The sequence below is a fragment of the Pagrus pagrus genome, assembly GCF_965226575.1.
Source record: "Pagrus pagrus genome assembly, chromosome: 2".
In the NCBI taxonomy this organism is placed as follows: domain Eukaryota; kingdom Metazoa; phylum Chordata; class Actinopteri; order Spariformes; family Sparidae; genus Pagrus; species Pagrus pagrus.
Window position 1 is genome coordinate 1,916,399 of NC_140186.1, and position 15,312 is coordinate 1,931,710.

Sequence of the window (15,312 nt, forward strand, 5' to 3'; positions counted from 1 at the left end):
CTTCCTTCCTTATTTACGCGCCCCCACCGGATGTTAATGACCCGTCATGACGTCGTCATCAACCCGTCTCAACCACAACCTGTAGAACAGGACACGCCCACTTCAGTTTGCCCTTCAGCTCATGGACAACCTGCCAGGTTCTGGTTCCAGCTTGCAACCAACTTCTTGGGTTCTGAACACAATTATTTTTATTTATGTATTTATTTATTTTATTTTTGGTTTTAGGAAATTACTGAACCTTTTTTAAAAATGAAACTATAAATTTGTGAGACGTTTTAAAGGTTTAAAGTGGTCAGAGCACCGACAGCTGGACTAACACGGCTTGTATCATCGCTCGTGTGCTGGTGGGTCAGTAAGTTTGTCCGCCGGCAGCTTCACATCCTGTCACCTTACATGTTTTATATGTATTTACTATATTTCTGCATAACATCCAACAAGCAGCAGTTATGTTGTGTTTAAGTACACTCGGGTTTTCTCTCCACTTGTTTACGATGTCGTTTATTTTTCCTTGTTTTCATCTTGCGTCTAATCTTTGGGGGGAGGAGACGAGGAGGAGGGAGCTCATGAATCAGTGATGTGACGACTTTAAATGAAATGCGTTCGTCCTCGTGGGGAAATTAGCTCGATAAAGTTTCATCTTGATGAGACGTGTCTCTCAACATTCCCATGATTCAAGTCTTTAACAGTTTCTCATCGCCGCCGTCGAGCAGTGTAAAGACGCTTTTGTGTGGAAGTCAGCCCAGGGGTTAATGCTAACAAAGGCGGGAGGCCAAAAGGCTAGCGGTACTTTAGCCCCGCTTTATCCAAGCTCCTATTTGTTTTAATCCCAGGTTAAAATGTTCAATGGAGTGGTCAGTCAATGCGATTAGCGTCTTTGTCTGGAGCTAATCCTGCTGGGGTTTAGAGGCCATTCAATCCAGGAGTTTAAGCCTCTGTGTTCGCTTTAACACACCGAGGAGCCGAGAGAGCAGAAGACTCGGCGAGCGGGAGGGAAGTTCAGCCTGAGACTGCTCAGATTCAGGCTGCACGTAGCAGCACTTAGTCAGTGTGCCAGTTATGATCAGAGTATCCTGGTTCGATATATAAAGACATCATATCCTGCTTTTTGGCAGAGAGGTGGGACAAAGTACTGACAGAAGTAATCGTCGCATTACTTCCTCCTGAGGTTTTGGACTGAGATTCCTGTCACACCAGACAGGTTGACATTTTTTTTACGTATTTCTATATTTTTCTCGTCGCCTATTGATTCAGTTTTTGTTTAAAATTTGGCACTTTTTTATTTTCCCACATGATGTCAGGGTAAATGTATTTTTATTGTTAAAGATTCATTAGTCTGTCTTTTACAAAATGTTTCACACTGAGCTCCGCCTCAACTACAACAGTAAAATCCTGATGATACATTAATGAGTCACAATCGTCTCATGACATCATATTTAACAGTCTGGATTTCAAACCGTAAATGGAAAAATCCTGGATGAAGAATTCGCAATTTATAAGAAAAAACAAGCTGAATTATTAACATTAAAACAAAGCTTGTAACTCAGGCGGTGGCACTACTATTGATCTTTTAAACCCTGACAGTCAGAGCTGTGAATGTGACAACACCTGGAGATCTGAGACTCGAGACGTTCACACAGGTCAGACTACTTTTCCTGACACGATCGTGCATTAAATCTTATTTCTACCACTATTTCTGTCGATGTCCATCACATCTGCACCGAAGCATCCCAGTAAATATGAGAACTATAAAACTCACCTGCTCTGTTGGACTGGTCGATCATCGGCTGAACGATCCGCCGCCTCGCATTGATGAACCTGAGGACAGGAAGAGGAGAGGAACAGGAGGAGGGGGAGACACAGTGACAGTGTTATAAACGAGGTGAACCAGCAGTGTATGATTATGTTCTGCAGAGAGACCTCGACCTCCTCTCTGCTCAGAGGCAGAGACAGTAAACATCTCACTGCTCACAGAAAATCTCAAGTTTCTTATTTTCTGAGAACAGCTGGAAAAAACAACAACATAACAAACACATGAAAACTGCTTCATGTAGCTTTCGACTTATGGAAACCAAACATTCGCTTAAATCTGACTCCTGGCTAATAAAACCATACTGCTTTAGCTGCTAAACTGTTGCTACAACTGGTCCAGTTTATCAGCTAATGCAGTTTGGTTCAGTTCAGCTCATTAATTCTGTTTAGCAGCTAAAACAGTTTGGTTTCACTGAACTAAATGTTCAGTTATTAGCTGACTGTTCAGGGGTGTCAGTGAGTCAGTTCAGCAGCTAATAAGTCAGTTTTAGCAGCTAAAGCTACTAAGTTCAGGTTAGCTGATGAATGAGTTTAGCAGCTAAAAGTCAGATTTAGTGGATAATACAACTTGGTTCAGGTGAGCTAAACATCAGGTTTAGCAACTTAACAATTAGGTCTCCTTTAGCTAAAAGTCAGGTTAGCTTACGGCTAAATTTAGCAGCTGAGTCAATTTGGTTTCTATTAGCTACAAGTAACGATAACGAAAAATGCTGTCACATTTCAGCACATTTTTTTAATGCATTTACTTTATTTTTCCACAGGTAATATCGGCTCACTGTGCAAGTGAAGCCAGAGGCTGAAGACTGTGTCGGCTGAAGTCAGGCTTCAGTGGGGCTGCAGCAGCAGTGCATTCATACATGTCCCCTGCTAAGTACACTCTTGAAAGCCATCATCCTGGTATGCGTGACCTCTGACCTGGCACCTTCTGTGACCCCCCCTCCCTCCCTTAACTCCTCATGTTCCCCCTGCCGCCTCCCCTCCGCTGAGGAGCGTTCTGGTCTTCCTCAGCTTAAAGCCTTCTGAACCGCCCGTCGACCCCTCCTGACCCGCCCCGGAGTGAAAGCTCTGTGGTTCCCCACTTGATTTATGTCCCCTACAACCACCTCCCCACCCTCACCCCACCTCCTCACCCCCGGGTGGGATGGTTGCATTTCAACTTGTTCGGAAAAGAGGGAGGAGAAGGGGTAAAAAAAAAAAAAAAAAAAAGTGGGGGGCGAGCCTGTTTCCTTTGCAGGAAAACAAAAGCCATAGCAGCCTATTCAGGGAGTAAAAAGGGCAAGCAGGAGGAGGAGGAGGAGCAGGAGGAGGAGGAGGAGAGGAAGAATTTTTTTAGAGGAGAGTAAAGTAGAATCTGCTTCAGCTCCAACAGGAAGCTGAAATGTGTCACAGTCTGAGCCGTCCGACTGAAAGCTGCAGGAACTACTTTAAGTGAAATATCTGACACCGCCTGGTCTGATATCGATGGAGCTTCCTCCCCGAAGAGCTGAAAACACTCAATGAATTTACCCCCCTCTGGATTCAGAGTAATGTCAGTGCTGCATGATTCTCTAAATTATTTCTTTTTGAAGAAAAGTCTATTTTAAAAACAAAAATAACTAAAAATAACTAAGAAATTAGGTAAAAATGTTACAGAGAAGAGCTCTTAAAAACCTCTCTGGTTACTGTAATGAGTATGAGGTTTCACAAGATAATTAAGAAATGATAATGGTTGATGATGGTTTGTCGGACTGATTCTTTTTTGTTTAATACTGGATACTTTCACCTAATTTCCTATTAATCACTGCATTTGTTTTTGCTGTAAATGCTATGCAGGGTCAAGGTGAAGTCAGAACAAGTGAGTCTTGAGTCTTTTGCGGAAGATGGCGAGTGACTCTGCTGTCCTGACATTGGTTGGGAGTTCGCTCCACTACTGAGGCGCCAGCCGATGTAGTAGAGCGAAGTGCTCGCGCTGAGGCGTATGGTCTAACCAGCGTTTGGAGGTAGATGGGTGCAGTTTCGTTGACGGCCTTGAAGGCCAGCACCACCACCTTGAATCAGACGTGGACTGCAACAGGAAGCCAGTGGAGGTCACAGAGGAGGAGGGTCACATGGGAGAATTTGGGTAGATTGAAAACGAGCCGTGCTGTAGCATTCTGGATACGCTGCAACAGTTTAGTCGCAGAGGCTTCGAGTCCAGCTAAGAGAGAGTTGCAGTAGTCCATGACCAGCGTTTTGACCAGGAGTTGCGTTGTGTCCTTTGTGAGGAAAGACCGGATCCTGCGGATGTTGTAGAGGGCAAATCTGCAGGATTGGGCCACAGCAGTGATGTTGGGGGTGCAGGATGGTCCGTCGTCGAGGATCACGCCCAGGTTTTTTTCGCAGTCGATGAAGGCGATTCTGTGACGTCCTCGACAGTGACTGACAGGTCCATGCGATGGCAGTCTTTCCCCGGGATGAAGAAGAGTTCAGTTTTGAGAACTCGAGATGTGCGTGGCAATGTGGGTGTTGGAGGACAGGGGAAAAGAGAACAGCTGGGTGTCATCAGCGTAACAGTGGAGAATCCATGTGATGTGATTGCAGAGCCTAGTGATCTAGTGTATAGTGAAAACAGAAGCGGCCCTAGTACTGAGCCTTGAGGGACACCAGTTTCCAGAAAGCCGGGTTTGGACAAGGAGCCATTTCACATGACCTGAAAGGTGCGATTTGTCAGGTATGAAGTGAACCAGGTTAGAGCAGAGTCAGCGATGCCAAGTTCAGCCAGGCTGTCAGTGTTTCTATCGTTCATCAACGACCTCTAAAAAGTGATCGCGACGAAATCATTCACCACTGCCATTTGTCGTTATTGTTGTGGTGTGGACTCCAGCCATCCAGTTGAGTTTGAACAATTATTAAAATGTTTTATTTTTATTGTTCTAGTTTTAATATTTTAGTGCGTTGGCCCAAGTCTTAATCTTCAAACAGCCCTCTCAAGTTGTGACGACCGGCCATGATGTCATCATTTACACTTAAACACGTCATTCTGTTCTCACACTATAAAGCAAGTACAACTTCATGTACACACAAACACACACACACACACACACACACACACACACACACACCATCACATGCTGCAGAGTCTCAGAGCTGCTCCTCTTCCTGGAATGACTCGCAGCTCGATCAGCCCTCCCTCTTCCTCCTCCTCTCACACAGCAGCTCCACTCTGTCAGTGTATTTCCTGGTTCCTCCCCTTCAGATCTGCAGTTTGAAGGAGGTGTAACTGAGCTGGGCGGCTTCATTCGCTGCACAAACACAAGCTGTTCAGATCAGAGCTCACACTAGTTTCTGTTATCAGGAAGTGAACACTGAGAGGTGAAATGGCGCAGAAAGGAGTTCAGCTGGACCGAGAGACATTCTCTTGTTCCATCTGTTTGGATCTGCTGAAGGATCCGGTGACTATTCCCTGTGGACACAGCTACTGCAAGAACTGTATTCAATCCTACTGGGATGAAGAGGACGAGAAGAAAACCCACAGCTGCCCTCAGTGCAGACAGAGCTTCACACCGAGGCCTGTCCTGGTGAGAAGCACCATGTTAGCAGCTTTAGTGGAGGAGCTGAAGAAGACTGGACTCCAAGCTGCTCCTGCTGATCTCGGCTATGCTGGAGCTGAAGATGTGGCCTGTGATGTCTGCACTGGGAGGAAACTGAGAGCTGTTAAGTCCTGTCTGCAGTGTGTGGCCTCTTTCTGTGAGAAACACCTCCAGCTTCATTATGAATCACCTACATTTAAAAAACATAAGCTGGTGGAGCCGTCCAAGAAGCTCCAGGAGAACATCTGCTCTCGTCATGATGAGGTGATGAAGATGTTCTGCCGTACTGATCAGCAGTGTATCTGTTATCTCTGCTCTGTGGACGAACATAAAGGCCACGACACAGTGTCAGCTGCAGCAGAGAGGACTGAGAGGCAGAGAGAGCTGGAGGGGAGTCGACAAAACATCCAGCAGAGAATCCAGGACAGAGAGGAAGATGTGAAGGTGCTTCAACAGGAGGTGGAGGCCATCAATGGCTCTGCTGATGAAGCAGTGGAGCACAGTGAGAAGATCTTCACCGAGCTGATCCGTCTCATGGAGAAAAGACGCTCTGATGTGAAGCAGCAGGTCAGATCCCAGCAGGAAACTGAAGTGAGTCGAGCCAAAGAGCTTCAGGAGAAGCTGGAGCAGGAGATCACTGAGCTGAAGAGGAAAGACGCTGAGCTGAAGAAGCTCTCGCACACAGAGGATCACAACCAGTTTCTACACAACTACCCCTCACTGCCAGCACTCAGTGAGTCTACACACTCATCCAGCATCAATATCTGTCCTCTGAAGTACTTTGAGGATGTGACATCAGCTGTGTCAGAGGTCAGAGACAAACTACAGGACGTCCTGAGAGAGACATGGACAAACATCTCACTGACAGTGACTCAAGTGGATGTTTTACTGTCACAACCAGAGAACATGACCAGAGCTGACTTCTTAAGATATTCATGTGACATCACACTGGATCCAAACACAGCAAACACACTTCTGTTATTATCTGATGGGAACAGAAAAGCAACAAGAGTGAGACAACAACAGTCTTATTCTGATCATCCAGACAGATTCACTAACAGGCCTCAGGTCCTGAGTAGAGAGAGTCTGACTGGACGTTGTTACTGGGAGGTGGAGAGGAGAGGAGGAGTTCGTGTAGCAGTCGCATACAAGAATATCAGCAGAGGGAGCTTAGATGAATGTATATTTGGATACAATGACAAATCTTGGGCGTTAAGATGTGTCCATGAGAGTTCTGAGTTTTGGTACAACAGTGTCAAAACTCCCGTCTCAGGTCGTCTGTCCTCCAGAGTTGGAGTGTACCTGGATCACAGTGCAGGTATTCTGTCCTTCTACAGCGTCTCTGACATCATCACTCTCCTCCACAGAGTCCAGACCACATTCACTGAACCTCTCTATGCTGGACTTCTGCTTTTACCTGACACCACTGCTGAGTTCATTAAAGTACAAATGTAGGTGTTTAATGTAGTTCACATTTATCTTCAGACATTCATTTAAATGTGTGCATATTATCAGATCGCCTCATTTGCATATTTAAACATAAAATATCAGAAACATTGTAAAACAAAGAATAATTGTGTTAATGTGAGTAGTGAACTGGGGGACTTTCATGGTGCTTTCTATTATTTCCAGCTTTATATGAACCTGTGAGGTTTTATAAAGTGTAATGATCACGATCATAATCAATAAGCGGAGCTGATTATTGTCTCGTACATGTGTGAGATTCACACAAACTGATTGTGTGGATGAAGTGAATCTGTTGATGAAATCACTGAACAGACTTTACTGATGGGACGTGTGAACAACCTGCAGCTTTAAATCATCAATAAACAAACACGAACAAAGTCTCGTCTTGTCGTCTTCATTCAGTCTCACACAGAGCTGATGGACCAAACATGAACCTGATGTGAGAGGATGACTGAGGCAGTTTTCACCTGAAGCACCACAAAGTTCACACTTCATGTTCAGAGCAGAAGAGTCGGTCAGTCTCTGTCCTTCAGACTTCATCCATGAAACAGCTTCGTCACAGAGAAATGAGCAGACACACACACACACACACACACACACACACACACACACACACACACACACACACACACACACACACACACACCATCACGTGCTGCAGGTTTTATTCGAGGCTTGGTTGTAAATGAGGAAACAAAGTTCAGAGTCTCAGAGCTGCTCCTCTTCCTGGAATGACTCGCAGCTCGATCAGCCCTCCCTCTTCCTCCTCCTCTCACACAGCAGCTCCACTCTGTCAGTGTATTTCCTGGTTCCTCCCCTTCAGATCTGCAGTTTGAAGGAGGTGTAACTGAGCTGGGCGGCTTCATTCGCTGCACAAACACAAGCTGTTCAGATCAGAGCTCACACTAGTTTCTGTTATCAGGAAGTGAAACTCAGACGCTCGTCGACACTGAGAGGTGAAATGGCGCAGAAAGGACTTCAGCTGGACCGAGAGACTTTCTCTTGTTCCATCTGTTTGGATCTGCTGAAGGATCCGGTGACTATTCCCTGTGGACACAGCTACTGCAAGAACTGTATTCAATCCTACTGGGATGAAGAGGACGAGAAGAAAACCCACAGCTGCCCTCAGTGCAGGCAGAGCTTCACACCGAGGCCTGTCCTGGTGAGAAGCACCATGTTAGCAGCTTTAGTGGAGGAGCTGAAGAAGACTGGACTCCAAGCTGCTCCTGCTGATCTCTGCTATGCTGGAGCTGAAGATGTGGCCTGTGATGTCTGCACTGGGAGGAAACTGAGAGCAGTTAAGTCCTGTTTATCCTGTTTGGCCTCTTACTGTGAGAAACACCTCCAGCCTCATTATGAAGCAGCTCCTTTAAAGAAACACAAGCTGGTGGAGCCGTCCAAGAAGCTCCAGGAGAACATCTGCTCTCGTCATGATGAGGTGATGAAGATGTTCTGCCGTACTGATCAGCAGTGTATCTGTTATCTCTGCTCTGTGGACGAACATAAAGGCCACGACACAGTGTCAGCTGCAGCAGAGAGGACTGAGAGGCAGAGAGAGCTGGAGGGGAGTCGACAAAACATCCAGCAGAGAATCCAGGACAGAGAGGAAGATGTGAAGGTGCTTCAACAGGAGGTGGAGGCCATCAATGGCTCTGCTGATAAAGCAGTGGAGCACAGTGAGAAGATCTTCACCGACCTGATCCGTCTCATGGAGAAAAGACGCTCTGATGTGAAGCAGCAGGTCAGATCCCAGCAGGAAACTGAAGTGAGTCGAGCCAAAGAGCTTCAGGAGAAGCTGGAGCAGGAGATCACTGAGCTGAAGAGGAAAGACGCTGAGCTGAAGAAGCTCTCGCACACAGAGGATCACAACCAGTTTCTACACAACTACCCCTCACTGTCAGCACTCAGTGAGTCTACACACTCATCCAGCATCAATATCCGTCCTCTGAAGTACTTTGAGGATGTGACAGCAGCTGTGTCAGAGGTCAGAGACAAACTACAGGATGTCCTGAGAGAGACATGGACAAACATCTCACTGACAGTGACTCAAGTGGATGTTTTACTGTCACAACCAGAGAACAAGACCAGAGCTGACTTCTTAAGATATTCATGTGACATCACACTGGATCCAAACACAGCATACACACTTCTGTTATTATCTGATGGGAACAGAAAAGCAACATACACGAGACAACAACAGTCTTATTCTGATCATCCAGACAGATTCACTCGGTGGGTTCAGGTCCTGAGTAGAGAGAGTCTGACTGGACGTTGTTACTGGGAGGTGGAGAGGAGAGGAGGAGGAGTTATTGTAGCAGTCGCATACAAGAATATCAGCAGAGCAGAGAGTGTGAGTGGATTTGGATTGAATGACAAATCTTGGATGTTAAGATGCGTCAATAACAGTTATCAGTTTTATTACAACAGTGTCCAAACTCCCGTCTCAGGTCCTGTGTCCTCCAGAGTTGGAGTGTACCTGGATCACAGAGCAGGTATTCTGTCCTTCTACAGCGTCTCTGACATCATGACTCTCCTCCACAGAGTCCAGACCACATTCACTGAACCTCTCTATGCTGGACTTTGGCTTTTACCTGACACCACTGCTGAGTTCATTAAAGTCAAATAGACAGAAGTCACTTCAGAGGAAACTCTACAGGTGAAGACTTCATGTCTTCATGCTCTGCTCCATTTTTAGATTTTGCTCCATTTTGCTTCTGTAACATGTTTTATTTCAGACTAGTGGAAAGAAAATGTCTTAAATACAAATGTAGGTGTTTAATGTAGTTCACATTTATCTTCAGACGTTCATTTAAACGTGTGCATATTTAATCAGATCGCCTCATTTGCATATTTAAACATACAATATCAGAAACATTGTAAAACAAAGAATAATGGTGTTGATGTGAGTAATGAACTGGGGGACTTTCATGGTGCTTTCTGTTATTTCAGGTTTATAATGTATATAACTTAAATGTCCAGTTTCCTTCCGTCTATCTTCTGAAGGTTTGTACAGAGAGCTTCGTTCATGTCTCGTTCGCAGCCTGATTTATACAACAGTTCATTTCTAATCACACGGAGAGTACTGATTGTCTCTGTGCTTGTTGACAACACGTTCTGATCTATAGAGCGATAAAAAGAGATATCCAAGATTCCCTCTGTGAAAACTTTGGACTCTAATATGTCGACAACACGAAACAAGAACTTTGAGCCTGATTTCATCCAGTGTTCAGAGTTCTGTTCTGGACGGTTCTGATGAGATTTCACCTCATTTGAATATTTAAATGCACATTAAAAATATGTTTGAGGATATAAATGTGTCAGTAATCATGTGGGGAAGTTTGACGCTGATGTCTGTGAGGTCACTTCACCTGTGGCGTCTCCGCGGGACAGTGTGTCACATTGTGTGTTTTTGTCTTCGTGTTTGTTGCTGATTGTTGTGGCATTTCTTCACCTGTCAATCAAACATTGTGGGCGGGACTTTGACCTCTTCTCAGCCGTTGTTCTGTAAATGTTTGAGTTTGTCCGGCAGAACAAACGTCCTTGTTTTTGTTCACACGGACGTTGGAACGAGGAACTACGAGGTTTTATAAAGTGTAATAATCACGATCATAATCAATAAGCGGAGCTGATTATTGTCTCGTACATGTGTGAGATTCACACAAACTGATTGTGTGGATGAAGTGAATCTGTTGATGAAATCACTGAACAGACTTTACTGATGGGACGTGTGAACAACCTGCAGCTTTAAATCATCAATAAACAAACACGAACAAAGTCTCGTCTTGTCGTCTTCATTCAGTCTCACACAGAGCTGATGGACCAAACATGAACCTGATGTGAGAGGATGACTGAGGCAGTTTTCACCTGAAGCACCACAAAGTTCACACTTCATGTTCAGAGCAGGAGAGTCGGTCAGTCTCTGTCCTTCAGACTTCATCCATGAAACAGCTTCGTCACAGAGAAATGAGCAGACACACACACACACACACACACACACACACACACACACACACACACACGCACACACACACACACCATCAGGTGCTGCAGGTTTTATTCGAGGCTTGGTTGTAAATGAGGAAAGTCTCAGAGCTGCTCCTCTTCCATCTTCAGACATTCATTTAAATGTGTGCATATTTAATTAGATCGCCTCATTTGCATATTTAAACATAAAATACCAGAAACATTGTAAAACAAAGAATAAGTGTGTTAATGAGAGTAATGAACTGGGGGACTTTCATGGTGCTTTCTGTTATTTCCAGGTTTATAATGTATATATCTTAAAGTCAGTTTTTTCTCAGACGTTGAGGCAGAAATCACTTCAGCAGCTCTCACAGACACTGAAATGTCCAGTTTTCTTCCTTCTTCTTCAAATCACATGTTTTACTTTGACTTGTTCTTTCTCAGTGTTGCTTCAAAAGTTTAGAAATAAAATCGTTATCATGAAAATAATCATCAGTTTCAGTCCTGTACAGTCAGACGCCTTCAGTGAGGGCTTAAACAAAGCAGCTACACAACCACACACACACACACACACACACACAGACACACACACACACACACACACACACACACACACACACACACACACACACACACACACACACACAGCTTGTAAAACAGTCGGTAGCCCCGCCCACCCCGGGTGTCACTCTCAGGTCAGTCCCCCCCCCTCCATGACGGGTGTGTTTAAATAAACCAGTCCAGCTGTTTGCCATGAAAATGCCATTTACACCAACTGCTGCACCACACACACACACACACACACACACACACACACACACACACACACACACACACACACACGATCCACTCCACTCCACGTCCCGGTCCGTGTGAATCACTGGTTCTGTGTGACAGAACTTTATTGGATCTATTCGAGTCGTGCAGATGTTTCCTGACATGGCCTCAGTTATCACCACGGAAACGTATCAGAACTTTATCGATTGTGTTGTTGTTGCACAATCTGTTGTTAAGATGGCTGAAGGCACAAAGTGTGCGACCGCCGCGACACGATAAGTATCCAGTGGTGGAATGTAACTAAGTACATCCACTGAAGTACTGCACATAAGTACAAATCTAAGGTACTTGCAGGACATGTACCCAAGCACAGTATTTGAGTAAAAGTACTTAGTTACACTCCACCACTGTATTAATCTGGAAAGTAACTGTCTGATAAATGTAGTGGAGGAAAAAGTACAATATTTACCTCTGAGATGTAGTGAAGTAAAGGTATACAGAAGCCTAACATTTAAATACTTAAGTAAAGTACAAGTATCTAGTGATGGAATGTAACTAAGTACATCCACTTTGACCAAAGTAATATTTGAACACATTTACTTTTACTGGAGTTTTAGGTACTTTTACAACACTGCAAGTACTTCATATTTGTACTTAAGCACAGTACTTGAGTAAATGTACTTAGTTACATTGCACCACTGTCTTAATCTCAAGAGTAACTGTCTGATAAGTGTAGTGGAGTAAAAAGTACAATATTTACCTCTGAGATGTAGTGGAGTAAAGGTATACAGTAGCATAACATTTAAATACTTAAGTAAAGTCGAGTATCCAGTGATGGCATGTAACTAAATACATCTACTTAAGTACTGTACCTAAGTAAAACTTTACTGTTACTGGTGCTTTTGATACTTTCACTTTTACCAAAGTAATATTTGAACACCATCTTTACTTTTACTCGAGTGTGACTGTTGGGTACTTTTTACAACACTGCAAGCACCACAGATGTGTACTCAAGTACAGTTCTAGGGTACATGTACTTAGTTACCTTCCACCGCTGGTGCTAACGAGGTGTTAGCGGTTGAATTCCCAGCAGTGAAACTTGCTGACGTTCCTTCTCTGTATCAGTAAACAGGAAGCACCGACAGGTCTCTACCTCGCCCCCCCAGCTCCAATTAACCGTCCAATTAACGACCTGCTCCCCTCTCTGGCTGTGACTGGGGGATGTTTGGAGTGGAGTCCACCCCACAGGACTCAAATCATTAGCTCCAGGTTGCCTCGGGTTCACAAACACAGAGCGAGTGCGTGGCGTCGCCGCCGACTCACCAGTTGTTGACCTGCAGGATGGTGAGGCCGGTGTCCTGAGCCAGCTGCTTCTTCTGCTCCTCTGACGGGTACGGGTGCTGCACGGGGACAAAACACAGAGACGTTAACACGCCGGACAACAACGAGAGGTTGTGTCCTGTTGTTGTTGTTGTTGTTCCAGTTGTTGTGTGAGTCTCAGAGCTGCTAATTAGCGTTAAAGGAGGGAGGCGGGGCCAGACTCATTAAGGGAGCGTGAAATGGAGCATAATTAATGAGAAGAAATGGTGAGCCAATTAGAGAGGGAAGTCAAGTGGAGAGAGAGGGCTCTGTTAATGAGACTGTGTGTGTGTGTGTGTGTGTGTGTGTGTGTGTGTGTGTGTGTTGGGGTCGTTCAGGCTTGTTTCTATAACAGTAGAGGACGTCAACAGGCCCGAGGCTGCACAGCTCCATCCCTGAAGTGTGTGTGTTCGTCTTTTCATGTTGTATGATCGTACATGTTCGTATTTATTGATCTGTATGTGTGTGTGTGTGTGTGTGTGTGTGTGTGTGTGTGTGTGTGTGTGTGTGTGTGTGCGCTCTTGTATTTCAGTCTTTGTGAGGACTCTGAGAGCAGAGACGTAACGTTGTCGTCACATCGTCAGGTTTCATCTGAATTACAGCTGAAACGATGAGTTGATGAAGCTCTCAGCGGATCAGACTCGACACTGTGAAGCTCAAAACATTCAACTGTAGGAACAAGAGGAAGCGGTTGTGACCGGAGGACTTCAACAACACACACAAGATAAAGATAAAGGTGTCTCTGCATGCAGTCGACGAGAGGCACTGAGTCGTCTCTGGTAACAGCTCTAAATAAACCGTACGGGAGTGGACAGCAGAGAAAAGTTCATGCAGAGCTCTGCCAAGATACGCAGCGCTGCGAACAATAAATAACGTTTCACTGCAGCAGCTGACAGTCAGCGAGAGTTTCTTCATCTGCTGACTGAAACCAGCTGCTGCAGAGCCTCCGCGGCCGGCACGTCGCTGCCCGTCCCTGACCCAGATAAAGCTGCACTTTCGAGGGCTTTATTTTCACACTGATGCAACACGCGGCGCTGCTGACGCTCAGACTCATTAAAAGTGTGCAGAGGAACGGAGCATCCAAAAAACACTGGACACGCGGTGGAGACGCGTTAGAAAGCATTAAAAATAACTTCAGAACAGGAAGTGTAAGTGAAGCACGGCCTGTTTCTACATTTCCACCCACATTTCAGATGGAAATATTTGGCTTCATGCAGGAACAACTCAGCACGTCCGAGTGATTAAAGAGGCCGAGTCACGTTCTCCACAGTGGAAACACACAAAAAGATGGCAGCAGCTTGTGGTGCTGGAAACAGCAAAATACACACTTACAAAACTCAAACAGCAACATGTCTCTTTCCTAGAAGTCACGACCTGGTTACTCTTTTTTTTGTGTGAGCATTTTAATGTCTTTCTGCATCACTGCGCAGAAACAAGCCTGCATCTACTGCAGAACAGGAGATGTAAACATTAAAAGGGACAGTTCACCCCAAAAAATCTCAATGTAAAGTCAGGTGACGTCTCATAGTCCAACATCTCTGGAGCTTCACAGTAAAACAGAGTTGCAGCGTTCTGCTGAACGCCTGCGAGGCTTCACCTGACTTTACATCAGCATGGAGGGAGGAGATGATGCTGCTGAGCTGTCATAGTCAGCCTCTCGTCCACGAGTTGATGCACGCTCGCTTCCTGTGCAGTGATACCGAAAGAAAATAGTTCCTACATGCTCACAACAAGCTCTGTGGATCATCTCATGTAACTGGCTCATGAACCACAAGTCGAGTGCCATCAAGTTTCAATTAAACTGAAGAGAAGGCAGACATCAACACAGTGCAGATGGATTAAAGAGGAAAAATGTGTGGTTTTGATTTTTGGGGTCACCTGATAAATAATTTATTTGTTGTATCAAGTAAATTATGTTGAGTAACCAATAGTTACAGCGGTGTGATGAGGGCCATATTTGGTGGAGTATCGTTACAAAGTAGCAGAAAATAGACATAATCAAGTAAAGCACAGCAGTTGAGTTCATGTCAGTTGCTCTGCACCTCTGTTCTCACTGTAGGTAGTTTATCTTATTTATGTTAAAAGGAGGAGAAACGAGCACAAAGACGTGAAGACGAGCGTCCAGCTCCTCCTGGTTTTACTCCACGTCTCTGTCGAGGAGGGACGTCTTTGATGCCGTCTGTCCTCCGCTCCGCCCATCGCTCTGCCAACACTGCTGTGTTTTCCCTCTGATCTGATAGCAGGTAATTGGCCTAAACTGCATCTAATTTGCCACAAAGAGCGATAATCACGAGGCGGTTTCATCACAGTGTCAGCCTCAGAGTCGCAGCTTTCCTCCAGGGAGGAGCTTTTAATCGTCCTGCCGGTGACTTCATCGAAAAACAAGACG

The 15,312-nt window shown here is 45.1% G+C and overlaps 2 protein-coding genes across 2 annotated transcripts in view; one reads left to right on the plus strand and one right to left on the minus strand.

Moving 5' to 3' along the window:
- Positions 1–15,312, minus strand: part of LOC311265874 (homeobox protein Meis1-like) — a 42,308-nt gene that overhangs the window by 4,606 nt on the left and 22,390 nt on the right. Inside the window, exons 9-10 of the mRNA XM_084367967.1 lie at positions 12,888–12,964; positions 1,757–1,815 (exon numbers count right to left, since the gene is read on the minus strand). Coding sequence (XP_084224093.1) covers positions 1,757–1,815; positions 12,888–12,964 — 136 coding nt within the window. The remainder of the gene's footprint in view (positions 1–1,756; positions 1,816–12,887; positions 12,965–15,312) is intronic.
- On the plus strand, positions 5,145–10,599 carry LOC311270672 (uncharacterized protein; the record flags this gene model as incomplete). The annotated part of the gene is made up of 2 exons (XM_084375733.1): positions 5,145–6,808; positions 7,677–10,599. 2 exons carry the CDS (start codon positions 5,145–5,147, stop codon positions 9,448–9,450), a joined length of 3,438 nt encoding a protein of 1,145 aa, XP_084231859.1. The 3' UTR covers positions 9,451–10,599.